General features: G+C 39.8%; 3 protein-coding genes across 3 annotated transcripts; all 3 read right to left on the bottom strand.

The window, feature by feature from the left end:
* Positions 1 to 1,133: 1,133 nt before the first annotated feature.
* MED28 (mediator complex subunit 28) lies at positions 1,134 to 3,161 on the bottom strand. The gene is made up of 4 exons (XM_030239128.2): positions 3,002 to 3,161; positions 2,850 to 2,916; positions 1,912 to 2,024; positions 1,134 to 1,462 (listed from the first exon to the last, which is right to left on the bottom strand). The coding sequence occupies exons 1-4, from the start codon at positions 3,152 to 3,154 to the stop codon at positions 1,265 to 1,267; spliced, it is 531 nt and encodes a 176-aa protein (XP_030094988.1). The 5' UTR covers positions 3,155 to 3,161; the 3' UTR covers positions 1,134 to 1,264.
* Positions 3,162 to 4,256: 1,095 nt separating this feature from the next.
* LAP3 (leucine aminopeptidase 3) lies at positions 4,257 to 19,091 on the bottom strand. The gene is made up of 13 exons (XM_009101428.4): positions 18,926 to 19,091; positions 18,384 to 18,499; positions 18,002 to 18,056; positions 16,152 to 16,257; positions 14,851 to 15,010; positions 12,065 to 12,226; positions 10,879 to 11,037; positions 10,022 to 10,146; positions 8,564 to 8,652; positions 7,340 to 7,442; positions 5,644 to 5,723; positions 4,884 to 4,996; positions 4,257 to 4,775 (listed from the first exon to the last, which is right to left on the bottom strand). The coding sequence occupies exons 1-13, from the start codon at positions 19,046 to 19,048 to the stop codon at positions 4,577 to 4,579; spliced, it is 1,590 nt and encodes a 529-aa protein (XP_009099676.3). The 5' UTR covers positions 19,049 to 19,091; the 3' UTR covers positions 4,257 to 4,576.
* Positions 19,092 to 22,809: 3,718 nt separating this feature from the next.
* On the bottom strand, positions 22,810 to 27,839 carry CLRN2 (clarin 2). Its single transcript, XM_009099688.4, has 3 exons — positions 27,533 to 27,839; positions 23,623 to 23,802; positions 22,810 to 23,208 (listed from the first exon to the last, which is right to left on the bottom strand). The coding sequence occupies exons 1-3, from the start codon at positions 27,783 to 27,785 to the stop codon at positions 22,943 to 22,945; spliced, it is 699 nt and encodes a 232-aa protein (XP_009097936.2). The 5' UTR covers positions 27,786 to 27,839; the 3' UTR covers positions 22,810 to 22,942.
* Between the last annotated feature and the right edge of the window lie 159 nt (positions 27,840 to 27,998).

Here is a 27,998-nt window from a genome sequence, read left to right on the forward strand (position 1 = left end):
TTCTACATGCAAAGAGGTGTACCTCCAGCCGAACCTCTTCTCACATCCAACAGCCAGCAAGAGCCACCCCAATAGATCACTGTCAATCACCAGACAAAACAGCCACTGCATCTCACTGGTGGTGCAAGGGTGGAAGGAAGGGCAGAACACTTCTACATGCCAATACTTTCATCCCAGTTATCTAATATTTTTTCAAGAGCAGCTGTTTGGTTGGAAAAGTGACTTTGGCAGTAGATTTGGCAAAAAGGCACTTTTCATACTTGTAACCAAGAAAGAGATTAAATAGTGTACACTGATGGGTACCTTGGCATCTGTGAGGATGGAAATGTACAGCACTGTTTTCATTACTTTTCATCCAAGCTGCCCCAAGGACACTAGAAATTTCAATACACAATGAGCAGTTCTTACTTCCAGGGTTACAACAATTAATTATTCAACTCTGCCCCTCTAAATAAGTATATGTAGAAAAGTGGTTATATGGATGAAGTAAATTTGTTGCTTAATACACAGGATTCTTTTGCTATTTCTACCTTCAAAAGCTTTTTTGGCTAAATTTAATTTACTAAATAGAGCACTGCAATAGAAGGTAATTCTGTCTACTGGTCAGTGGTGGTGATCCTACCTCCACAATGAGTGGTCTGTATTTTGGGGTAGGTATTTTGGAATACCTCTTCAGTAGCTTGAGAGTCAGAGCATCAGTAACATGAGGCCTGCATTACATATCCCTTTGTGTTTCCACATACTCAAAATTTTGTGTTTTTCTATTTCAATTAATACTACAAGAACCAAATTTTAATATCCCAATACACCTTCCATGAGGTGAGCCAGTATGATGAAGAGTAAAATTTCACTTAAAAAAAAGTGATCTGACCTACATACAGACAATTCTGAGTGTTTCTGCAGTGGTACTCATGGATAATCACTGGATCACAAAACATTTAAATATTCCAGAAAAATCAAACACGAATCCTTGCAAATATTTTGATCATACCAAAAAGAGGGGAAAGCAAGGGCCACCCTCTCTAGAAGGAAAGAGGATGCATTCTGGGAGACACACTTCTACCAGAAAGCACCCTGAACAGCAACTCTAAATATTTTCCATTAAAACATAAAACCAATCCATATTTATGTAATAAAAGAATAAAAAAAGAAAATTTATTTGGCTTAATTGTTTCAACTATATTTGCAGTATAAATTACATTATACAAAAAGCATACAAAGAACACCATTGCTTTTAAAATATTGAGCTGTGTAAAACTGAAGGTTATGTTTGCTTCATTGGAGCAGGAATATTTGCAGATGCTTGTTCTAGGTAAGCTAATGGACCTTGAGGCATTTCTGCAGGCTTTTTGTGCTGTACACTGATGTCTTCCAGGACCTGTTGCCAGTGTCGTAGTTTACTCAAATGCTTCTGAATTAATGCTTCTTTTCTCTGCAATTCGTTTCTTAATTCTGAAACATCCTATGAATGAAAAAAATTGGGTATTAGTATATGGACAGTATTCAAAAGGATAACCACCCCACATAAAGAGTATGTAACTTTTTTAGACGTTGAGTTTTCAAGCTGAACTTACAGTGGAAAAATGGGATAGTGGAAAAGTGTCTAATGATAGAGGGAAAGCACTGTGAATGCACTAGTGCCATTCACCTATGTCACAAATTTCAGAGATCACCATCCCCCCCAAAATCTGACTAACTAGTTTGTCTCTTCCAATGAATTATCAGCTGTGTTCCAATACTCCCCACAGCAGCAGGTATCCAGCTTCTCTAGGTTCATGATGAGAGTTATGATAACAGCCAAGATCTACCAACTTTAGGTACAACATCACGTTCAGAAACCCAAAATTATGAACATGGTGATGAAGGTACATAGCTTATCTGATCTAGCACAGGACAGGTAAATTAACATACCTCTTTAATTACTTGTTCTGGTTTCTGGACTGATAGCTGCAGTCTTTTTTGTAGAAAAAAGCATTCAGTTTGTCTTGCAACATCCAGAAACTTTTGGATGCACTGATCAACACCTAAACATTTAATAACAGTATTGAAAGAACAGCTTCCAAAAAAAAAAAATATTTCAGGCTGGTAATGGTAGTGGTCTATTAAAAGCACTTTTCACAGTACCTTCTAGAATGAAAATCTTCAGACTATCTGAAATAATGTATTTACATAGCAGTAAATCCCTGTATAAGACACTGCTTTGCAAATGTACAAGTTGTTTTAGAAGTGCAGGACAACACTTCCTCCCACGTTTTACTTTATTTCTGACAAGGAGTAATAAAATAATTCATGGAACTTCTTTGCATACCTAAGCAACAAGGTCAGTGTAGGGTTCTAAAATAAGCACTCATTGAGGAGAATTTTCTGCCCTCATATACTACACACTACTGTTTTGGTAATAAAAGCTGTTCCATGCCAGCACATGAATATGATCAAACATCCAGAAAGGAGTTTTGAAAAGCATTTATGCCGAATTTGAAACACCATTTAAGTGAAGTTTCAGAAAATTGGCCCTTGACTACTCTAAGGAGTAAACTCCTGTTCACACCAATATTTATTACACCTCCGCGGAGGTTCGTCACTCAAGCCCGAAAGCAGCGCTACTGAGCTGCCTGGCCTAGCCTTTCCCATTCCCTGTTACAGCTTCATTCAGCTTCGAATGCATCACATCACCTCCCTGGTGCTTGAAGTGCGTTTCACTGCACGCCAACCCAACGCCAGGAGACACCTGGCACACTCCGACCTTCCCACCAGACCCCGGGCATTCCCGGCTCCGCTTCTTTCCTGCCACCGCTCCCAGCAGCGCTCCACCGGGAAGGGGCGGCGCCCCGCTCCCGCCCCGGGCTCACCGGTGCGGATCTCCTCCTGGTCCGTGCCGTTCACGTAGTCCTGGCTCACCAGCGAGGCGAAGCAGGCCTGCGGACAGGGAAGCACCGCGCTGAGCGGCTGCGGGGGGCCGGCGCAGGCAGGGCAGCGCCCGCCCGCGGCTGCCCCCCCTCACCTCGAAGGACGCTTCCAGCTCGTCCACCAGCGTGTTGTTGGGGTTGCGCGGCCCCCCCGTGGGCGGCGGGATGAGGCCGGGCGGGCCGGGCGGGCCCGGCGGCGGCGGCCCCGGGGCCTGGGAGCCGAACATTCCGCCCAGCGCGCCCGCCATGGCGGGAGCGGCGGCCGCGCATGCGGCGGGAGCGGGGCGGGCCCGGGCGGCCCCGCCCGCTGAGGGCCGGACCCTCGGGCCGCCGCGGCCTGTGGGTCAGTACATGGCTCCTGGTCCTGTCACTGGGTACCGCTGAAAAGGTCTGGCACCATTCTCTTGGCACCTGTCAAGAGATACTGTAATGTGTCCATGAGATCCCTTCTTAGACTTCTCCAGACTAAACAGACTCAGCTTCTGCAGTCTCTCCTCATAAGAGATGTTCCAGACCGTCCATCCTCACAGCCCTCTGCTGGAACCTTTCCCGTAGCTCCATGTGTTTCTTGCATTGACCAGCCTAGAGCTGGACAGAGCACTCCAGAAGTGGCCTCAGTAGGGCAGAGGATCACCTCCCCCAAGCCGCTGGACACTCTTCCCACTCCAGCCCAGGACAGCAGTGGCCCTGCTGGAACAAGGCAAGCAGAGACAGCAAAGCCATCCTCCCCAGAGGGACCCTCCTCCTCCTCCAGCCTTTGCCCTGCCTGCGTCTCACAGGTGCGAGCCTGGGTAAGCACTGTTTCAGCATCACTTGTTTCACAACAGCATTTAACAAAAACCAACCCTAAACCAAAACAAATCCCCACGCCATGGGCTTGGATCTCACAAATTGTCAAGAAAACATCACCTCACGTTTTAAGTGTCAGGTCTGTTTCAAGCTTGAACTGGTTCTGGGAATAATGTCCCTACCCGGAGGGTGGCCACCTCACACCAAGAAAGAGGGGAACTATCAGGATGACAAAAACCATGTGAGATAAGGGCAGGTCCCCCTAAAAACACATAAGCACAAACTTGCACCCACTAGTTTTCTGAAAAAAAGTTACAATACACACTTCCTGACATATTTATAACTTACTACATAATTCTGTGTTGAAGTCACGCTAATGCTAATCACACAGCATCATTTCTGCCTCAGTACGTACCAAAAGCAGTTTAGTTTTTCTAAGGAAAAAATGCCAGAATGGTGTTTGTATGAAAATCGTTGGAGAGTTCCCACCGACACCATCTACAGTTCATTTAAAACTGAGGTACATCTATCATTGATTGTTTATTCTCTCTCAATCAAAACTCACATCCAAATAAGGTATTTATTGTTTACAACAGTTATGCATACTCTGCATATAAAATAGGTGTCTCAATAGTTCCCATTATGATGTTTTGGTATTAAATATTTCAGTAGTTCAAACAGAATAATTTTTATTTTGCTGCATAATATGGTATGGGATGAAAAATCTCAGAGTTGAGATATTCTTACCCAAGTAATAATTTATAAAATGCATTTTTAGTTAATTGCCATAGTGAAAATATGCTTGGGGCATTCATTTATGAATGATACCTTTTAAGATTTTTTTTCTTAAGGCAGAGTGGATGATTTTAGAACAAGTATTTTTATTTGGCATTGTGACTGTCTTGACTTAATCGAGCTGCAAACTCAACGAGTGTTCTCGTGGGCCGCCCTGCCATGCCCTTCCGGAGGTACGGCACCTCATCTTTATTTGACATGACCCCAGCTATATCCAAATGAGCCCAGTGAGAGGCAGTCACAAACTCCTTCAGGAACGCAGCAGCTGTGCATGCTCCTCCAGCCCTGTGGGAAACAGAAAGATGTATTGTTCCCAAAGCAATTCCAACAGCACACATATTAAACAAATGAGTTGAAAGACAGGGGCACGTGGAAGGTATTGGTTCATCTTACCTGCTGTACTTTCCAATGTTGCTCACATCTGCAAGAGGACAGTCTGTGACTTGTTTTGTGTAATGCTCAAAAAGAGGCATCCTCCAAACTCTGTCCCCTGTCAAAATACTGGCCTGAAAAAAAAAAAAAACAATGATATTTTGGGAATTTATTTTTCTAACTGCACTTGTAAGCCCTGTTTCCATGGATGCTTCTTTTTGTTTAGGTTTTACCAGTCTAAAAATCTTCAGCCCAAGATACTAAGTTTTTGAAAATACACTGTTTGCAATTCAAAACAGGCAATCCTGCTTTTTAGGTACTTTGGTGTTAGCCAAAACGCAACATCAAAAGACCACATTTTTTTATCTGTTTTTTCCTTTTCCTTGACAACAGAAATCCTTCCCCTCAGAGGCTTCCTTGATCCATCGCACCTCAGCCACTCACAAGGCCTCTCTGAATTTCTGTATCCGTGTTGTTAAGCAAGATCAATTATCTTTTAACATGAACTAATTACTGCCAACGGTCCAGAGCTTATGCATATGTAGTGAGTTATCAGAACATGCAGATCCTTAAGATGTTTGGTGTATAATATTGCATCTCACTGAAGAGCTAGTAATTAATAGTCAACTAAATATAGTAATGACATCATTCCTCTAAAATTTCAAAACATATTATCATCTTTTAGATTTGCATAAAGACTCTCAGTAGTGTACTAACTTTTCAATAAGACATATCACTGAATTATTACTATTATGATTTAACAATAATGCAGGTGACCTACTTCATAGAGGTGAGTCCAAAGCCAAGATGAATTTGTGAACACTCCAGTTGCAGCAGATCCCAATGCAACATCCATGGCACCTAAGGGAACACACCTTCAAGTTTATATGACACAGGAAAAGGGAGACCTGAGCTATTCCTTGCATCCGGACTCCTCACAAAACTTTCCATTTTTAATTTCCAGTCTCAGTAACTTGAATTCATCAGACTGCAAAACCTGAACACTGTACACTGGCATTTTTGAAAGTCTGAAAATTTTTAGAACATTTATATATTCCAAAAAGCACAAGAAATCATAAAAATTATATTCTGTTTTCCATAAAAATTATATTCTGTTTTCTGATTTCAGATTGATGTTTCTTGGAAATAGTTCTAAGATAATGTATTAAACAATAACAGTATCCTCTAAAAAAAATCTAGATATTATTATTTTTATATAGAAAATACAAGTGAATGGGCTTTTTCCAGTTTATAGACCTCTACAATTTTTTGAGCTGATACTTTCTCTTTTGTGAATTTCCCTTACATAGGCTTTTGCACATCATGTGTAAATTTACTTGATTAAATATTTATCAAATTAATCCTTATCAAAATATTAAACCATAGGATTAGATATTTATCTATTTGATGCCCCAGAACTGCTTCTCTAATACCAATATTTAATCCTTAGTGAGATGAAAATTAAAAAAAGTAGTTTAGCCAAATATGTCAAAGAAATTTCTATGGGAGCCCTCCTTCATCCTGCTTGGTGCCCAAGGATCCAAGAGAGGAATACTTTTATACAAGCCAACAATCTTAAATTCGGTTTCCTTTCTGTCTATTGAAATTTTCCACAGCATTTGAACTGGTAAAACTGATGGAACATAATTTAAGGCATTAGCAGAGAATCTATATAAGCACAATTATTTTGCTTAGCATATTAATTAAGCAACAGAGTAGAGTCCTGTCTGAATTACTCTTCTGTGTTTGCTTTTATTTCAGCTACAGTCACCTCACCCATGACAGCTTGTTAGTGAGTTCATGCATACAAAATTGCTGGTTTTAAATTTAAATTTACAACTTCATTATTATACAACTGTAGAGATGAAACAATTAAAAGACATTTCATAATGCCCAAAAGTATGCAAATTACACAAAAAATACTTCAGTCAAACGAATTCCCTGGGAATGATGACAACTCCCCTGCCATCATGGAGGCCTGAGCCAGCTCACAGGGTGGGAGAACTGGCACTGGCTGGGTCAGAGCTCAGGCACCCAGCAATGCATTCAGGAACCTCCTGAGCTCCAGCGTGCTCCGTGCCAGATGGACTGGGCAGGACTCTTCCATGAACATGTCACCACCTCTGCATCACACAGGACTGGGAGCTGAGAGGGTTCAGCTCAGAGATGGAGGAAGCACAGGGAAACACTGTGCACAAACACAAAAGTCTGTGTAGGTTTTCCTGCTCTTGGCTCCAGCTGGGCTAAGCCAACCCAACTTCATCTCCACTGCTGAGCATGTACCCTGCACATCCCCTCCCCACTCCAGAGACATACAAGCTGTGCTCACTGTGCTTACTGGCCTGAAACATGTAAAATCATCTCAGTTGCCTTTGAATTAAGGGGGGGTTTATACACACAGTACAACTAATCCACAGCCCAACTAATGAGTAACACAAAACTGACTTTGGAGTGAGCAGGGAAGGGACACTGCTTACCTGTTAATGTTGCAGCATTCACAATAGCCCTTGGATTAAAATTGTGGGCGTAACAGAGAGCATCAGCTAACAGCAGTCTTCCTTCTGCATCTGTGTTATCTACCTTCAAAGGCAAATCAGTAAAAAACAGATAACGTACTGCAAATGTCTCTTTCACTGATGTATTTCTCACATATTATCTTAAATAGCTGTTGGATAGAGACCCTAGAAACTTCAGGTAATGAAAATTTACTCAAACTACACTGAAAAGAAGAAAGAAAAAATATAGCATTGATACACAGTTATGTGTATAAAGTAAAAGCGTGTCTGTAGCTGAGGTAAGTCATCCTTCAGCACTACAACCTCCTCTGCATGCTGGGTCTCTGTACTGCTGGCTCCTCAGAAGAGCCTGGAGACTGGAGAGGTGTCTCAGGGGAGCACAGAGGCTGCATCATGTGCTTGGAGCTACCAGCACTTTCTTGCAGATTTCTTCTTGATCGGGGACATGCCCAGTCTTTTTCCCTCAAAGCAGAGGGTGACTGAAGTCAGTTTTCAGAGATGAATGTCAAAAAAGAGGAAGGTTCAGCAAGTTAAAAGTGGCAGAATCACAGAAATTCAGACAAAAAGAAAGCCATCAACTTCTGCACTGAATCAGCAATCTACAGCACAAAGACTTTCAGTACAATTTAATCTATTAGATGAGTATGGGACCATTTGTAATAAATATGAAGTATGTATCTTGGTACTGATTTGGCAGGCTCCTTTGAACCAACACCCCCTATGACTCAGAGTTCTGACTGTACTGAGCAGTTTGGCAATGTAAAGACTGTTACATCAGCAGGAAAGTGATGTCTTACTCTGATGTCTTACTCCAGATAGCAAGGAATTCGCCTCAAGAGTCTGCTGGAAGCACTTGAAGTTATTTATTTGGACTTAGAGCCTGTATTTATCAGCACTGTAACAACCTCTTGTGCCAAATGAGCTTTTCCAGCATGCTAAATAAATGACCGAACTTTGCAGCTTTTCCTAGCAATTTATAAGACATGTCCCATCTCTTCAATCTATATTTGAAAAAACCCTACCATAGCAACTTCTAGTTAGCAACATGCTTCTTACAATTTTAAAAACAGTACATTTGCACTGCTTATCTAGAAGGGTTTTTTAAATGTATTCTGACTGCAGTCAACTTGGTTGATTAAAACCAGTTCACAAAAAGTATACAAATTTCAAGTTTCACATGCATACCTGTATTGTTTTTCCATTCTTGGCTCTAACTACATCTCCAGGCTTGTTTGCCTTACCACTGGGCATATTTTCACAAAGGGGTGCCAAACCTCAGAGAAAGAAAAAGAAAAGTGAACTACTATTTTCCTTCTCAGAAAAGCTGTAGAAAAAACCCATTTAGATATACTCCAAACACCTCCTTAAGAAAACACTACAAGTGTAATTTTGAAATTAAACTCAAAATCCAAATTTTCCCAGTTACTGGAAGACACATGGTCCAGTTTTCAGTCAGGGAAACTCCTCTGCATGATGCACCACCAGGCTCTCTCACCTACACTACTTTACCACTAGGGTTTTCTTCTACGTTTTTTCCAGACAAGTGATATCAGAGGAGCAATAAATACTATTTTTTGTCTCCCATATATAATATTCACATAAAGGAACTTCTTTCTTTCTGAAATTAAAAGCTTCTCAAATAAACACTCTGAGCCATTCAAGCTGTGCTCACTGTATAATGTCTAAAACTTGTCACATAATTCCAGCCATACCAAGAACAACTAAAAATGATCAAAAAACAGGCTCAGTGTCAAAACTGCAACTATGACTGGGATCATGGAATGACCGAGGAAATTCAGTGTTAGGGAAAGCCTGCACCTGGCACAAGGTGCACAAGTGGAGCACCACTTTTCATGATGTACAGACCAGCTCCACTGCCAGCCCTCCCCATGGCACACGTTTACCCTCTCACGGTGAGGAAGGCCGTGAGGATGTGCGCGGGCACCGCTGCCCTCTCCTGGTTGAAGCACAGAAGTGACTAAAGTACCAGTTTACTCAAAGTCGATCTTCTCAAACTAAAACTTATTGCAGACAATGTTCCATGTCGTTGCCAACTGGTCTTGCCACAACTCTGAATCAGCTCATTTAATTTTATCTCTGTAGGAAAAATAAACTTTTTCCTACAGAGGTAAAATTAAAAAATCATTGCACATGCATAAAGGTATCAGCAGACTGGTTTGTTTTAGTTTTCTGCTGAGATATTCACCTAAGGAAACTAGAGCTGATCCCTGTTCCTGTTCAGTTGTGGCATGCACTTATGGAGGGAGCTCAGCACTCCTGACTTCTTTTCATTCTAACTGCTTATGCAGAGATGCAAGTTACTTCTTGTAACGAAGGATCAGGACTTTTCAAAGACTCAATGAAGTATCTTTATTGACAAGAATTTCTCACTTAAGATGTAAAAATCATACCTTAAAAATCCTGATTTGGTATTCTAATATTTTATTCAAGTAAAGAACAGTAATTTTTTGATATTCAAGTAAAAATGGAAGAGAGATTGAGCAAGGGAATGAGAGAAGTAGGTGAGCAAGAGTCCATGATGTTTGTACATGGCTTTTACCACTGCTAATACTAGAAAAATACTCTCTCACAAAACCTTGTAGAACTAAGATTTTTGGATTCTCCACACAAAAAAGCACTTACCAATTATGTTCAAAGGTAGATTTAGAGCTGCTGCTGTCACAATGGCTGAACAGACAGTTGCTGCCCCTCCCATATCTGCTCTCATCGCATCCATACCCGACGACGGCTTCAGTGAAATGCCACCACTGGAACAAACAGCTCATGTTCCATGTCACATACACTGGTGATGTTCTGTCCATCAGTGTGTGTTAACACCAAACATAAGTAAATGCTAGACCTGGTGCTCCAAGTACCTCTACAACCCTAGTAAGTGTACCGGAAGTAAGGTATCTGGGTTTTAATTTCAGATTAAATATTATTTCCTCCTAATTAGGAGACCATAAAAACCCAGGTAACTGCAGGAGTAACTCATTGATTGTCATAATGGCACTGCACATAATGAACAACATAATACACTTGGTAAAAATTGACATATGGATGGGAACTGACTGATAAATTCTTCAGCAGAATGTGACATGGAAAGTAGTTATAAGGAACTGTTGCAAAGAATGAACTATTTTCTATTTCCTTAAGCATCATCTAGATGTCCAGTGACATACTGCAATTCTAAACATGCAAATTCTTCATCCACAGGTTTGTTCAAGACAAGAAAAGAAATAGCACCTTCTTTATTTTCATTCCCTCTGAATTTTCTTCTTTCCCTTACAAGATGATGGCATAGTAATTCCTACTTTGGACAACTGATGTTATCTTATTGCTGAAAAAGGGAGCACAAGCTGCTATGTAATGCAGCATTGGAAGATGTAGCATTGGAAGATGTGCTGAGCAAAGAAAAAGCATCTCCCTGTTGAACATGAATAGCAGGAAAGCATTTTTTTCCTCTAGTAATTAAAATATTGGCATACAAGCATACATACCTGTCAAATGTAACTCCTTTTCCTACAAATACCAATGGGGAGTCATCTGTATTAGCACCCCCTAAATAATGAATCTCCAGAAAGATGGGAGGTTCAGCTGAACCCTTAGCAACACTCAGGAATGCTCCCATCTCTTGTGTTGTTATCCAAGACTCCGGTCTGGAATAGAAACATATATTAGTTAGTTGGTTTTTTTCTTTTCCAACTGGACACTTTAACCAAGATGATTTTTTTAAGAGATCATTATTCTTGATGGTTTGTACACAAACAATTTCATTTTAGTTAGTTATTTTGGAAACTGTAGTTTAAATCCAACCACTACTACCTTTTTTGGTGAATCAGGAAAATACTTCCTCAGAGTTGTTCTTTGATTTTTGTTTTGTCTTGTTTAAAACAAACCAACAGCTTGTCTGCAGTTTCTGCATCAGAAACACTGATCCTTACTTGCCTGTGAGGCTGCAGATGCTAAAGGTATGTGAAGTAACAATATTGCAGCAGGTTACATTTAGCTTTCTGCTAGCAAGATTTCCCCTAGCAAGATCTGCTAGGGGAAATCTTACCAGCAATCTTTCTGCTAGCAAGATTTTTTGCTTTCAACAAAATAGCCTCAAACACTTTAACAACCAGTAAGCCCACTTCTACTATAGAACAGAAAGTAGAAATTCAGGGGCAAGAAGCACCAGCTGTGCAAATTCACTTGCAAGGGCTTTTATGGCTCCATCTCACATTTTTAAAAACTATTTAAGAAATCCCAACAGTAACAGCAATAAATAAAAGATGTTTTATTACCATATCCACGGAAAAAAGCAAAGGTATGTAAAAAACCCACATGGGAAGAAAACAAAAGGTACTTAATATTAGCCCTCTATTCACTGAGGGATCTTTTCACAGCACATGTGTTAATTAAGCAATAACTGACTGCATGACTAATTGGCAGTTAATGATTTTACTGCATCACAATATCTTGCTTCCTCTGCAGACTAGCAGCTCACTTAATCCTTGACAATAGCCTGCAGTCTGAGGACCCCTCACACCTTTTCCCCAAACACTTCCCCCTCTTTTGTCATTTGAAGTAGCAAAGGGAAAATGAGATTTGAATAACTTCAGATTTGAATAATCTGGAAGGTATCTTATCTCACTGTTATGGTCCTCTACCCTAGAGAGGAATAATTTCCATGGAATTTACCTTATGTGGACCTTCACATTGCTGAAAGTTCTGAGCTTCTGTTCAATATGTTCAGCAAATTTGATTGGAGTTATGTAATTAGCTGGAGCCTCCATAAGGTACCGAGCAAGGTTCTGCCCCTCAGCGTAGATAACACCTTTTTGCCAGGCTTGACTTTCAGCACTAAACAACACACAATGATCAGGATTATAGACGTTTGCAAAAGTAAGAAAAACATATTCACATATTTTCTTTCTTAAAATATTTATGTATTTTCTTTCTTTAAATGCAGTATCATTAATTTGGAGAAATTAAGAATATCAGTTATGTTAGTACAAGGACTCTAGTCTTGTAACTCATCTGTGGTTCTCTACTGCCAAATACTTCAGAGAAAGCTAGGAGAATCCAAGAGTGGACAGATGGAAAATTATCTATCCAATTCATTAGGTCTTATCCTAATCCTTACTAATCAAAGATTGGCTTAAATCCTTAAACACAAGGTTTAATACCCCTTCTAAAGATTGTAATCACATTACTTTTAACAGCCTTGAAAGTTTTTATTTACCAAATAAAGTCTCCAAGAAATATGGTTATGTGGTAAGAGTGGAACTTGGATCTCACTGGGATTTCCCAGTGCACTCAAGGCACTTCACTAACAAATGACAGAGCAAACATTCACAGAGCTGCCTGTGTAGGAAATGGGGAAGTCTCTCTGGTTACTTTGACAGATGACCAGTACAAAACCTTTCATTTTACTGAGACAGCTTTATAAGTTATCACAAAGCAAGGCATTGAACAGGATTTTGCCTCTAAAAAGAGCAGGACAGTGATGGAGGAATACAGGAGGAATATACAAATATTGCCTGGATATGGAAGGATGTAATTAAGAAGCCAAATGTCAGCTGACACTGAAACTGGCAAGAGGTGGAAAAGGTACCTAGAGGATTTCAACAGGTACACCATCAGCAAAAGGTAGGGCAGGAATAACACTGTTCACTTGCTAAATGGTTCAGGTAACCTACTGAACACTGAGAAGGCTGAAGTTCTCAATGCAGGCTTTGCATCAACCTTAATAATTATAAAGATCTGCTTCCAGATTCCCCAGTTCTTTGTGCTCAGCAATAGAGTTTAAGGAAGAGGGGCACTCCTCATGACAGGAAGAGAGACTTAGGACTTAGCTTAAGGATGATGGACACACACAAATCCTTGGTAGCAGGCAGAACATATCTGAGGGTTCTGAGAGAGCCGGCTGGCATCACTGCAAGCCTAGGCTCTTGCAGTTTGAAAGGTAAAACTGAATACAGTCCCTGATGACTGAAAAGGACAAATATGCATCTTTAGAAATGCCAAGGAGGATATAGGGAACTGCAAGCCAGTTATCCTAGACTAATTCCTTAGAAGTTTGTAGAGAAAGTAATTTTGAAAGCCATTTCTACGTATACAAAGGACAAGATGGTGACTGGAAACCATCTTTTTAGATCTGCAGCAAATTCCTGACCAACTTAAATGAATTCTGTGATGAGAGGGTTTGTCACAGAGGACCACAGTGGATGTAATTGACCTTAAAGGTCTTTTCCAGCCTAAACAACTCTGTGATTTTTCTTGACTTTAGCTGGTTTTCAGACAGAATCCTTGCAGACAAATTGAGAAAACATTAATTGAAGCAGGAACATGTCTGAACATGCACATATTTCAGAGCTGCACAGTAAGACAGTAACAGACAACAATTTCAAGATTCAACAAGGAAAAATGCAATAGGACACAAAGAAAAAAATTCACTATGAGCGTAGTTAAGCACTAGAACAGATGGAGTAGTGAGGTTCTGGAATTTTCAACTCAGGAGATATTAAAATGTGGACTAAAAAAAGGCCAGGCTTTAATGGTGTTTGTAATGTCCATGTTATCCCTAATCCAAGTTGGAGCTGGACTGCATGACCTCCAGAAGTCTTTTCCAACCTAAATAACTATATTAAAAAATTACTTCCAAAACTGGTCATAGGACCATCTGTGTTTTCAGGAAATGTTTATTTAATACAAATTTAATTAGTTTCTAAACTATCTGCAGTGCTACCATTATTTTACATACAACTTATCAAGACATGCTTAATAAAGAGGCTTCTGCTTTATTTCACTAACTTCTTTGTAAGGAAGAACTTGTTCCTGCTTAAAGTACATACAGGAAATTCCTCTCCCCTGCATGACAGAATATCCTATACCAAACACCCAAAGTCCACTACAATAATTGTTCTGAAACCAAATACCCTGGTTCTACTTTCTGCTCTCAGTAAGTGGTGTCAGTTTAGAGAGCAGAAGAACCCAGGCTTCTCTTCTTGCATTATACTCTGTGAATGAAAATATAACAAATGAACTATGTAAAATATATCCACAGCACATTGGTCTGGTGTCAGTTAGCATTTCCTGATTCTCTAAAGGATTTATCCATTTATAGAATTTGAAATACCTCTTCTCCACAATTCTGGCACACAATACCAACAAAAGTCCTAGTATATCACAGCTTCTCTTCAGGTAGCTTTTACTTTTTATCCTGGTCCTTCTTTTCTATAGAGCAGCATTTATTTACCCTTAACCTCTGAATATGGCATCAAAACACATGGAACAAACACTATAAATATACTAGAGATGAAAAATACTTCAGGAAATTCAAATGAGTAGGAGTTAAGAAGAGTACTGTTGCTAGCCTATTCTTTCAGTTTTGTTTTTCTCATGCACAAGCATGCCATGCATACAGTTTTATAAATAAGCAAACAAAGAGATAAATAAATAGACAAGCTCTCCTTTGCCATCACCTTCCATGAAGCTGAGGAGTAACTACAGGCTTCTTTTTTTGCTTCAGCTCATTATATTCATGCAATCCAAGGACTGCACCTTCTGCAGCTGCTTGTGCATCTCCACAGGGGTCTACTTCCACACAAGGGATCTCCAGATCCTGGATCTGCCTGCAGCCAACTGAAAAATACAGCACAGAACTGAAGGCCAACTATTGCACAGAGCAGAAAAACAGCTGTCTGAGGTGATCAATGGGACATTGCAAGGAAAAATTAATTTTAAGTAGAGATAGCTGAGTTTATAAGTAAGTCAAAGAGATCATGCAGCAGAAGAATTAAATATGCTAATGACCATATACTGGCAAATCTTTACTAAAAACATCAGTTGATGAATTATAATTATTTAAATGTTTTGCAAGAATAAAAAAGGAAAGATCACAGTTGTTCTGGCTCCTTAAAGCTCATTCTATAGCAAAGCAAGGCTCTGTCATTCTGGAGTGCTATGAATTATGACTATCTACAGGTATCCGAAATTTGCCATAATTTAGATTTTTGCCAAGAATATGACTGTTCTTTTCTTCCAGATGAGTTTATATACCCTTTCATAAACAATGTATTCCATACATTCTATTTTGCTCCCAAATAATTTAACTATATTTTATGTCAGCTGCAAAGTGAACATTAATTAACAATGTTAATGGAAGCTACAGGCTACACTTTGGACAAACAGCTGCCATCCAATCAGACTATGAAGTCTTCAGTGAGAATTCCTAATTCTTATTTTACACACTTAGATGCAGCACTTATCCTTGATTAAGATAAGCCCTCTTTGTCTTCAACAGATAACATACTGAATCATAGTACTGATGTTGTGAAAGATTTAGTTTATAACACAAATGCCTCAGTTATGAAATAAATGTGCATACTTAAATATATATATTTATATATACATAAAATAGATACCATATATGTGCATACTTAAGTACAGAATAACCATAAAGTGAATTGGTGATGCTCCTCAGTTCCAAAATACTAATTAGACAAGTGCCTTTTCAATATCACACTGTTTAGGAAAGTTATTTGATATAAATAACTGCAGTTACCTGTATTCAGATTTGATTTACATTCTTGATAACTCCTTGCTCACTAAGGAAGAATTTATACAAGTATCGGTGACAAGTAAATGCATTTACCAAACCATGAAGTAAGTTGTGCATTTCAAAACAAAGGCATACCTAGACTTGGTCTTCAAAAGTGGAACATGCTGCAGAACTACAATTGCTTTACAGAAAAAATGCTTAAAAAATTTAAAAATATTTAACCTGCAACAGCTGTACGGATGTTTTCTTTGCCTTCATTCCAGTTCTCTTGTTCATTTATTCCAACATTCTTCTTACCCAAGCCAACTACCACCACACTTGGAAAGTCCTAGATGAAGCCAACACAAATGGATTCATTTTCCTCATTGTTACAGCCACAGCAGAGTTTTTAAAAAGACTTTACTTTCCAAATCAAATCAAGCATAGCATTAAAATTGATGCAGTATTTTTCTATATCAGGCACTTTCCGTTAAGAGTACATGCATGGGGCTGCTGTGCTGTGCTCCCAATCATTTGCCACAGGCATGCAAGCCAGTTATTCTGTTGTCCAGCTCAGAATCATGGGCATTGCACATGGCAGACAGGCTTTATGCTCAACACATGGTAAATCTGATACACCCAAGGGCAAGCCTAAGAGTCCTTGGAAAGCAGATCCAGCTTCCAAGCTGAAAGAAAGGACAGAACTTTTGTGAAGAATCGTAACCCTTTTTGGCATAGTGCTATGCTCAAGAAAATAAAATCACTTCAAAAACTCAATGTGTCAGCTCATCTCAGGAGTTCTGCTGGCAGGATTTGCCAGGAAGCAAACCAAAGCTGCACAAGGGTACACCTCTCCAGAGCTCAGGAAAACAATGTAGCACAGCAGACTACATGCTTGCCTTGTAAGCTGCATGCAAGTGAGGAAAGAAGTAATGAGTATTTATAGGAGCCTTTTAAGAGTGAAGTCAATTTTGTAACAAGCTCCAAGCTATATATGTGAAGATATATAATGTTCCTATAGTTCCTAAGAAAAAATTAAGTTAATGTTAGGATTTCCCATCTCTGTCAACCTCTGACAATCAGCTGTCAAACTGCTACACTGTAATAAAGTCTTTTAGTCCACAAAATGCTGAAACTTGTGTTAGCTTTCCAGAAAATCAGTGATACCAGTTAACATTCTCCTGTCTTCTATTGCAGAGAGTTGCTACTCACTTCAGAGCCCATCCTGTATGCAGAACTGGGCTAATGGGACCTTCAGTGCATTCAACTTCCATGAAATTTCTGAGAGGCTTTTTACCAAGTCCGGTGTCACCTGCGTGGGGTGTCCGCACAGGAATTTATACACAGGCAATTCTCACTACAAATGGATTTATTTCAGATTATTTAAATAGCCTTAATGTAAGATTCAGTTACTTAGAGAGGAACACCTAATGTCAAATCACATGCCTGCCTAGGCCTTACTAGGCCTCCAAAAAGGCACAAATCGTTCCGTATTGGTCAGCTTCATATACGTGCATTAGTACTATCCCAGCTTCTCAAGTGGAACCAAAAGCCTAACTTTGAGCAGATGAATCCTCATCTCATAGCTTTGTGATCTATCATGCCTGTGCAGACAAAAGTCCTCCTTGAAGAACAGTCCCATAACTTGTTGTTGGAGGTTTCAAGCACCTGAATTAAAACCTCTGAAAAAAGCCTAAGAAGGGATTACCTTGTCTGAGAACTGTCAGGTCTGGGAGGTCTTTGCACCTATCAGTAACTCCTCACAGACTCACCCCTCCTGGACACAGGAGGCATGGAAGTCAGATCCAAAACTGCCATGCCTTAGCTCATTCAGGAAGCAGCTATTCAGAGTACAGCATCTTTGAAGCAGACTTGTTCACATCCTCTCCATTTGCAGCACGGTGGAGGGAGTACAGGACTGTGCAAAATGCTGCACAAACATGGGCAGTGCAGAACAGGAGTTGAAACAGTCAAGAAGAGGGAAGAAGAGCCAGCCATTTATACAAGCACAGCAGTGAACTTAGCATAAAATTAGATGTAAGAGCAAACTTCACACATCAATCAACTAGCATACAAAATCACAAAGTTCATACCTGATGCAAACCATGAAATATACGTGTTTTGCCTTTCTTCAAAGGTGGCCCACATCTAGGACACAAAAAGATTCTCTCAATACAGAAGGCCTTACTTGTGATCAATCTTACAGTACTGCATTTACTCCACAACCACCCAGTGTGCCACACATGCACTCGGGTGCTTGGCTCTGTGCTCATTCAGAGCAGAGGACGACTCTCATGAAATTTTTGCATGTTTGCTCAGTGATTGGTTTTATCATGGAAGCTCCCCCCAAACTGTTGAAGCAAGTACCAGCCTGACAGCGATATGGACACAGACAGTAATAAAGAAAAAAAAATATCATTCCTACTGGTATTTGTAGGTACTTTAGTCCATTTCAGAAGCTTATCACACACTTACAGGGAGAGAAGTGCTCTCAGCTTTCCAGACACAAGCCTATCAAAAGCATCTCCCGCACTAGTGAACTGGGCAGCACCATCATCCTTTTCACTAGAGTAGACTCCCAGAACAAGACCCTAGAAAAGGACACGCGTTAATGTAAACAACACGAAATTCAGAGACCCATCAGAGAGCGAGCACAGTTTTCAAACTATTGCTACTTCTGTATTTATCTCAGGTTTTGAATTTATCTAATGTGATGCATAGAGTAACACTTCTGCAAACCAGGATCAACTACACTACTTTCAAGTGTGAAAAAGAAGTCAGATACAGCATAAGTGAACTTACAATAATATTGCCGATCACATAAAGACAAAAACTCTATCAATCAGTAATTTTAAGTACAAAAGAGCTTCTCCCTGCCAGCGCCGACCTCCAGTTCGGCACACCCAAAAGAAGCAGAGGGAGCCGCACCGCTCCTGCCTCAGCTCCGGGCAGCACACGGGGGGCTCAGCCGAGAGCGGAGCGGAGGAAGGGACACGCAACCCCGGCTCCCCGCTCACCTTTCCCGCCGCGCCGCGGCTGTAGCCCCGCGGCGAGGGGTCCTGAGCAGGGCAGCTGCAGGCCCGCGGCACATCCCGGGCGAGGCGGCGCGCAGCCCCGCTCCGCACGCAGGGCAGCAGCATGGCACCGAGCACGGCAGGCAGCAGGCGAGGCAGCACGGAGGGGAGGGGAAGGGAGCAGCGAGGCCGGGCCCGGCGCGCACAGCGCCTCATCAGCCGGCGCCGCGAGGGGCGGTGCGCGGCCGCTGCCGGGGAGGGCCGGGACGGAGAGCGGGGATGGAGCGCGGGGTTCCGGAGCGCTCCCGAGCGCAGATCCCGCGGGACGGGGCTTTCTCATGGTCCGGCACGATTCGTGCGAGGGGGCGGCTCGGCTTCACAGTGGATTTTTGCCCTCTCGTGGCATGTTCTAGATAGGTGGTCGTATTTCTATCGGGAGTTTATCACAGACTTAGGCAGACCTAAGTCCCCATACTTAATTTGAATATTGAAGATTAAAGTGTAAATTATTTAGGAAAAATAAAACTTTATTGCAAACGCACGCTATTTTCTGCGAGAAAACTGTAACAATTTCAGGCTGAAATTACAGAAAGAAATAAAAATATGACAAATGAAAAAAACCCCCACAAAACAACCCAATGGGAATGACTGTGGTTACATTCTGTCAGGAAAATACACAACAGAATACAGGGTCATCACTGTAGTATCAGAAGTAGATTTATGGGCAGCAAAAGCACTGCATGGAAAAGAAGTGGTTGGAGTTTGCTGACAATTACTGTATTGTCAGTCTGAAGAGCACTGAACACGCACTGGATTTTAATTTTTGGTGATGAAGACATTTTTTGTTTCTTTGCCTGTCCTGAAGTATAAAGCTTAGATTTTAAGTAATTCTTTTTAATATGTGAGAATAAGACAGCTTATGACAATATGTATAACAATGTTTGCTTTTCCATACATCCTTAAGTGGAGTTACACTGTTAGATGAGCAGAACATCACGTAGAAGGAGTTGGGCCTGTTCTCTAGGAGTCCATTGCACTTCCCACCTCACAGCTTTTCCCATGAAGTGGTACAGAGACAAATAACATGTTTTATTAAGGACAGCAGCACTCAGAAACAAGGACTGAGGAAAATGCCATCCAATTTGATTTCTCTTGTAAAAATACATATTTTTAACATTAAACCACAATATTATTTAAAGAATCAAAGTGGTACTTAATTTTCAGCTTCAGTTATTTTGGCAAGGCTCTTGAATGAACAGTTTTTTAGTTCTTTGAACTCCATAGCTTCATAGCTTCTCCACATTTATGTAGTTTCTATATATTATTGTGTACATTCAAATTAAATGGGTATTTCTGGGGTATATGAAGTTGTCTTTAATTTTATGGAAAGACAGGATTGGGCCCATAATATCTTCAAATTTCTGGATAGATATTACTCATAAATATTCTCATCTGGGATTTCAAGTCTTCCAAGGTAAGAAGTGCCCCCAGAGAAGTGCTCATTTCTGCATGCTGAGCATGCATATGATCAGGCACACTATGTGAAGCATAATAAAAATGTGTAAATAAAGTAGACCACATATAACAAGTGGCACATTTTTGAAATTAGTTTATGAGGTACAAGGGAAAGCTGAAAAGGTCTAAGTGATAAACTTACCTACTGTTAACCCCAGGGTAGGCTTTGTAATTGAACATTTCAAATATGTATGCCTGCATTTAACCTTCTTTTTATCCAGACAAAATATCCAAGGGCAAATATTCCATGCATTGACCTATCAGTGTATCTTAGTAGTGCTTAAACTCAGACAACCTGTGCAGCTGAAAGTTTAATTTAGCTTTACATAAGTTTCCTGAAGTTTAGTTCACGCATAGCAATACTTCTGTGCACTCTGAACTGAAAATACTATTTTCTCACAGGTCACAACACAGTCATTGGGTAATAATATTAATTGGTCATTCAACATGTGCAGCTACAGTATCCCACAATGATGCTTCACAGGTGTGCTGTAGGAGAAATCTTCTCTCAGACCTTTACTGCAGAGTATCCTCCATTCTTGAATTGATTCAAATAAAGAAATCACAATGCTTATCAGCCCAGTTATCCCCTTTAACTTCATGTATACAGACTTCATCTATACAGTGCATTCTACAGGTTCTTTCAGAGCTACTGTGACCTCCCTAGGAATGCACTCCAACAAATCTTTAATCTTGTCCTTACCGAAATAGTCCCATGATTCTTATTCAGTAATATTTTTGGAGTGGTTTGAAATTTGGGGGCCATCAAGCAGTTTATTATCAGTATGAAAATGTGGGCCATCAAGCAATTCATTATCAGTATGAAAATATGTTGCAATAATGCATATTAATACTACTGAAATGCATTTTCACAACAATCACTCAATATGGAGGATTTTAGAATCTGTTTCCTTCTCACCTCCCGAAGAGAATTATATTTAGTAAAAACTAAGTTACAGGCCAAAATATAATTATTTGTGTGCAGTAACTCAGTCTAAATTTTACATGTTCATAGAACAATTACAAATTACAAGTATTACCTTTTCTACTTGTGAAATTATGCTGCACTTCAAGTTTTTCTATCTCAAAGCCACTCAGAATTTTCTGGGTGGGGAAGGTGGTGGTACCACAGAGGCCCCTGTGGACAGTTTTCAGGGCAATACTGTGTTCTTACCATCTAAGGCACCTTCATAGCCTGGGTTTGTTTGCTGCCTATCCATGTACAGGCTATTGTACCATCTTCTGGAATTGTGGTCCAGGGCACAGTCTGAGTCAAAGCACCAGTAAATTTTGAACAATGAAGCAAGAGGGTGGTATAAAATATGAACCTTTTCAGCTTTATTGAGTCTTCTTTATATTAAAATTGTAACAGTTCTATAGACTTGTCATAATTTCCCATCTATCTTTTAAATTTTTGAAAATAATTTTAGTGCTCCTGAAAAACAAAAGTGGCTCATGATGTCTTGAAGAAGACAGGTTAGTAGGGCCTATTGCAAAGGTGCTCTCACAAATTTCTGCTTCATTTATAATCCTGCTAACCTTGTAGAGCCAAGGCCAGAAATGGTAGAGGCCACTGTATCCGTTCTTAATGATATATTCCATATCCTTTTCTCAAAAATACTTGCTCCTTGGGACCCATGAACTGGTTGAATCCTTGTCAAAATTATGGTCCTTCCTAAGAAAGTAACTTTTCCATCCATTTAGCCAGTTCTATTCATTTTAATACTGTTTCATCATACATCACTGTTACTTGGTTTCAGATAGGCTTAACAATTAACACAGTTATGAAGAAAATTAATCTGATTAATATTTTCCAGGTTATCAAAAAGCTCTATTACCCTTAATCTGTTTACTTCCAGAAGCTGCAAAACAATCTTCATCTAGCAGATAATTTTTTCTTCACAGACTAATAGCATCCCATATACTTTACATTTCTCACTTCTTTGCCTTGTGGTATTGGATAATTTCCATTTTAAAAATATTTCACACACACAAACATAGCCTTTGCTGCCCCTTAACTTTAGCCTCACAGTTGATGTTCTCTTTTTCAATGCTGTATAACATAATCAAAGATAGATGTCTTTCTTAATATGCTCTAGATAATTCTGTGAAAGTAAATGCCAAATATACATTCTTTCTCTTTTGAAATAACCTTATTGTTTCAAAGTTTTGTGATAAACATGATGTCTTTCTAAATAAAGAAGACATTTGGTTTGATGAAATATTTTACCTTAGCTTTCTAAAAGACCCCAAAGTGCAAATTTTCTAAAAACTGAAACAGCATACTCACTGCAGATATCAGTGTGTTTTGAGAATAATGGTATTTATAGCATTTAGATTTTTTTTAAAATTTTTTTTCACAGACTTGTTAGTTGCTGGTATTGTAGACTGACATGTTTACTCAGGTTTGTACATAAATCATCTATCCAAAACAAAGGCTGAAGAGCCAAGAAGCTGTTCCTGTCACAACAGTTCACTTGACCAAAATAGTTTTGTGTAGATTTGTTAGTACATGATATCTTCTGCTGTAACATTCACTTCTTCTGTTTTAGTCTTAATTTTCGGGAAATGAATCCCACTAATGGCTATTAGCAGCAAATTCACTGCATGTGCAGTGGCACTTGCCACACAAATCCAAAAACAGTCTTCAAAGCGTTCTTCTAAGATAACGAACCGAAAGACATTTTCCCGAAAATTGGCAATTCTTTCTGTGAGGTGATGGAGTTTCACAGCAGCCATGAAGCTGGTGGCTCCAAGTACTACAAATCCACCTGCAACAAAATGAAATAAGTAATTCACCATTATCAAATCAAAACAAGACAGATATTTTGGTCATGCTTCAAAAGACTTACTGAGTACATTACTGAGCACTATACAGAGTAGGGATAGACAAAGGCATGGCTTAAACACCTTCACAATGCTTAGGCTTTATTGTGTGGGCAAACATACTTTTATCCACTACATAAAGCCTCAAGGCTGGCATTCATAGCTCCTGTTAAATGTTAACTAGACACAATAAACCAAGATGCCACCTGGGAGTTCTGTTTTGATAGGTGTGAATTCACTGCCAACTTCATTGTATTCATAAGTATTGAAATCAAAGAGCTATTTAGTAAGGCAAAAGAAGGAACTTGCATAATTTTTTATGAATGTGACTAGAGAAAAACACTGGAAAATTACTTTACCTGCAAGGAAGTTCCAAAGGCATGCTCCTGCTGGACCGTTAATAGCCCGGTAAGGAACTTTTATTGCGTTAAGAATGCAGAATCCAAAACTGACCAGAGAAAATAAAATGGCCACACAGAGGAACATTATGATCATCACATGCAGGCCTGTATTCAACTTTTTCACCATGTGTGGGAAAACTGTCAAGAAAAAATAAATTGTCTGTTCAGTGTATTGGTTTTCTTGATGATAGTAAACATCACACTGTGCTGGTGCATCAAATTCAACTTATAATTAAGGAAGACTGTGTTTTTATGGAGATGTGGAATTCAGCTAGTTGCATACATCTCAGTTCCTGATGCTTTATTTTTCAGTGCATCAAACCAGGGATATTTTGCTACAGGAATAATCATCTAAACAGGATCTGTGAATAAGGATTCAGGCTGAAGTCCTGTTTATTTATCTAGCAGTGTTAATGTATTTATCTCTGGTGCTGTATTGTCTCTTGCATACATTCCTGTCTCTTCTCTGTTCTCGGTACCAAACTCCTGGTTTGAGCTTCTCATTCCTGTCTCATGCTTTTAATCTCATCCTTTTGAAGTCTGATAGTCTCCGTTTCCTTTTTCCCTTGCTTCCCTAAAATAGTATCACCTCTTTCTGTGTTTATTTTCTCATGTTATTCTTCTTTTTTTTTCTAATCCTCTCTTTACTGCTGGTTCCAGTGAGATCTGCCCTGATTTCATACATCCTAATCCCACAGGTTTTCCCTTTAAGATTCTGTTTTGGTTTCTGATCTAGTGTTTATGGCCCCTTTATGCTTTTCTGGGCATCTGGCAGTGTTTTAGCCACAGATGTAGGAAGCTTGTAAAGTATTGCAGTCAGGTGGGCTTTAGGTGAAGCACTCCCATGGTTTGCTATAGGCACAAGCAAGCTCTCCCTCAGCAGCCTGTTGCTCACTTGTCTCTTGAGAACAGTAATTTTCTTGGTTCTGTCTTCACAGACATAGTTCCTTTGTTGGAAGGCCAGATTGGCCAGCAGCAGGAAATGTACACCTGAGTATTTAGTTTATCCTGCAGCCCTCTAAGAACAGAATCAGAAGAAATGTGAGTGGGGAATTGTAGGTGATCTTGACTGACAGAAAAGAGAGAAGCTGATTGAGAGGAACCTTAAAATACAAGGTGATCAAGAGCAGTCCTTCAGCTAGCATAGCACTTCACACTCATACATGTTCTGAAAAACTTACTGCCTAATTACTAATAAGTTACTACAAAGAAGGTATACTTTATATTTGTTATAAACAAATAAATAAATTCCTGCCTGTGCTGGATATCTGACAAAAAACCCCAAAGTTCAGACAAGCCACCTAAAAAGTAGGCAGCAATATTTGGTAAATGTCACCATGAACTTCAGGCATATAATTTGATCATGACAGGACAGAATTACAGTAGATCCTGTAGAAAAAAAAATCATATTGTACAAATCCCACACAAAAATGATGTGATTCAACAGATCTACCCTTTCAGTAGCTCATTCTGGGGTTGTAGTTGGGCCTGTGCACAGAAGAGCTGCAGAAGACTCTGACAACAAAAAATGAGGCGAGTAATGAGGATCAGAAGTATATATGAGAAATAGGAATCCAAAAATTAGGTTGCTTTCTGATTGGAAGATAACTGGCAGTGTAACAACAAAGCCCTTGGAAATTAGCCTCCTTACAAACCATCAGAGATTTTAGGGTAGTTGTAAGGATTATTTGGTCTCTCTTTTGAGTCTTGAAGCCAAGTCCCAATGACCTGCCCAGTGGGTCTGGCTTAGTACACAGAAATAAGAATCCATGAGAAGGATATTGCCATGGAGACTACAGCAATATCCAGCAGTGTTTGATACGGCAAAACACGTGGCTTCCCCAGCTTGTTCTCAGGGCTTGACTAAATTGTCAAAACAGAAGCACCTTATGCCAGCTTAGGTGCCTTAGGACCATCATAACAATCCTGTGGGTCTAACATACATGTTGCACTTGGATGGGACACTTCCAGAAGCTGCAGCTGGAGGCCAGGTGATACATCTTGAGGAGTACAAAAGAGCAGTAGACACCTGTTATAGCAACAGAATCACTGTTCCAGCTGAAAGAGAGTGTGCCAGCCATAAGTCTACTCTAGTGAATGTCAACAGAGTGGAAGGGGATGTACCAATAACAGTAAATTATTGCACTTTGAAATTCTGAAGTGTCAGAGGAACTGCAATACTGCACCATATGATGTGTTAGCTTTGTCTTCATCAATGGTGCCAGTGAAGTCCATTTATATTATCACAGTCCTCATGAAAAGTCTCATAGTTCTTGCACCCCAGTAAATTCAGAATGCTTGGAGATTAAGGGGGACATTCAAACCAAAAAAAAGTCGAGTCAAGCCCAGAACCCCCAGTCCTGCTTACCATTGTGCTAAAGTATCAGCTTTGTGTATTGTTGTTTGAAACCAGTATTGTAAAAATATCAAACTCAGTAGAGTTATTAAAATATTTAAAAGGGAAAATCTCTGGAACACTCATTGACCAAAATGCATATTTGTGCCTACTGCACTTAATGTTTTACAGTTCTAACAAAGAATTACTATCTTCAGTGAGAGCTCTGTTTGTCTAAGGAGTGCTAGCCCATGTCCTCCAATTGCATATCGATGTACTCCAGAGTGACTGTGGAACATTATGCCTTCCTCTCAGGTTGCACAGTAAAAAATCAGAAAGTTCATTAAATAGTCCAAAAAGTTGTACAGAGTTTTTCTCATTCTCTCTGCCAGGACAGGGTGAAAGAATGGGGCTGGATGAGCATGACTGCTATGTCCGTGTCATGAAGTTGCAGTTGCAGTCAGAGCTTGAGCAATAATTTGGTTACCATTCCAAATTCATCCAGTTTAACATGCTGATCTAAGCTGAGGTTGCTCTGGTTCTTTTCTACATTCCCTATGAAGTCCCACAGTCACACCTGCCTTCAGATTTTTATAGAACTGCTTGTATAGTTGTGTAGTCAGACACGATCCTATGGGACAACAAGTATTTATTTTTGTAGGCTAAAGTTTTGGCCAGTCTAACTTCTGAAATACCTCACCTCAACTACCAGAGCTGTTGCAAAGGATGGGACAGCATTGCTGAGGGCCAGGGAGAGGGTGAGACTGCAACAGCTTCAACTTGTATTAGTTTAAGTTTCAGTAATTCTGTACACTGAAATAAAAATCTTCAATGCAAATTACCATTTTCACTACAGAACAGGATGAGTGCAATTTGGAAATCATCCATTGTACAGCTCAGTGCTTTCAAGACCTCAACAAAATCTTTTATGTTAAAAGGAATATATTTAGAAGAGTTTTTATATTTGTTAAAAGTTCAGCAATTTTTTGTCTCCCAACTTAATAGAAAAGAAGGTAAGAATTTCTTCAACATGTTAATAAAGTTAGCAATATGTGCTATGGTAGACATTTGCATTAAGACAGCCAGAGAAATACAGAAATGTGTCCAGCTAAATAAATCTCTGCTTCTTAAAGGAAAAAAAACCTCAGAAAAGTTCAACAGAGAAGGTAAGGACAGAGGCAGAGGTGTGACAGAGCAAAACTTGGCATAGGAAAAAGTCAGTCAAGGGGAAAGTATGATTTACAGGGTCATCTCCAGATGACCTTCACCTGTTCACAAGGCTAAAAGGAAACTCTCCATCTAGCCCTAGAGATTATTTTCCCCAGCTTGATTTCAGGATTACACAACATAACTGTAGCAAAAAACATTAATGAAATGATAGAAAATTTACATTCACACTCCAAACATCAAACCATAAAGACTGCATAGTTATTTAATAATAATTTTCATTGTACAAGTTCTATAAACAAAAATAATGAAGTGCTAAATTTGAACTAGACATTGGACTAAATATTCAACCAAAACTGTACTTACTTGTGAATTTGGAACGCCGCCCACCCAAGCCACATTGGCGTATTTTGCCACCCCGAAAGAGTCCATAGTAAATTTCTCCAATGAACTTGACCAGCTCTGGATCTGTGGCATTGACCAAATCCGCCCCTGTTTTGCAAAGGATCTTTCCAGTCATCCACTTTGGGATCCCCATTGCAACAACAATCAAGATAAAAGACACAAAACTGATTAGGGAAGCCAAGGCAAATAATGTCTTTTTAAAGCAGCCAGGCATCCTAGTGCTTTCAAGGGATCATCTCCAAGCCCTCTCTGCAGCAGTCAGACGTAGTTCCCATTTTTCATCATGCTCCAAAATCCACAGGTGAATACCAGGCATTTCAAGATACTTCTCTTTGTGTTTTGGAAGTCCAGCAATTAATTTGCATGGTTAAAAATCAAGGCAAAAATACATTTTGCTGCAACAACATCCTGAAATGGTTGCAAGTAA

Source organism: Serinus canaria, chromosome 4 (genome assembly GCF_022539315.1).
Source record: "Serinus canaria isolate serCan28SL12 chromosome 4, serCan2020, whole genome shotgun sequence".
NCBI lineage: Eukaryota > Metazoa > Chordata > Aves > Passeriformes > Fringillidae > Serinus > Serinus canaria.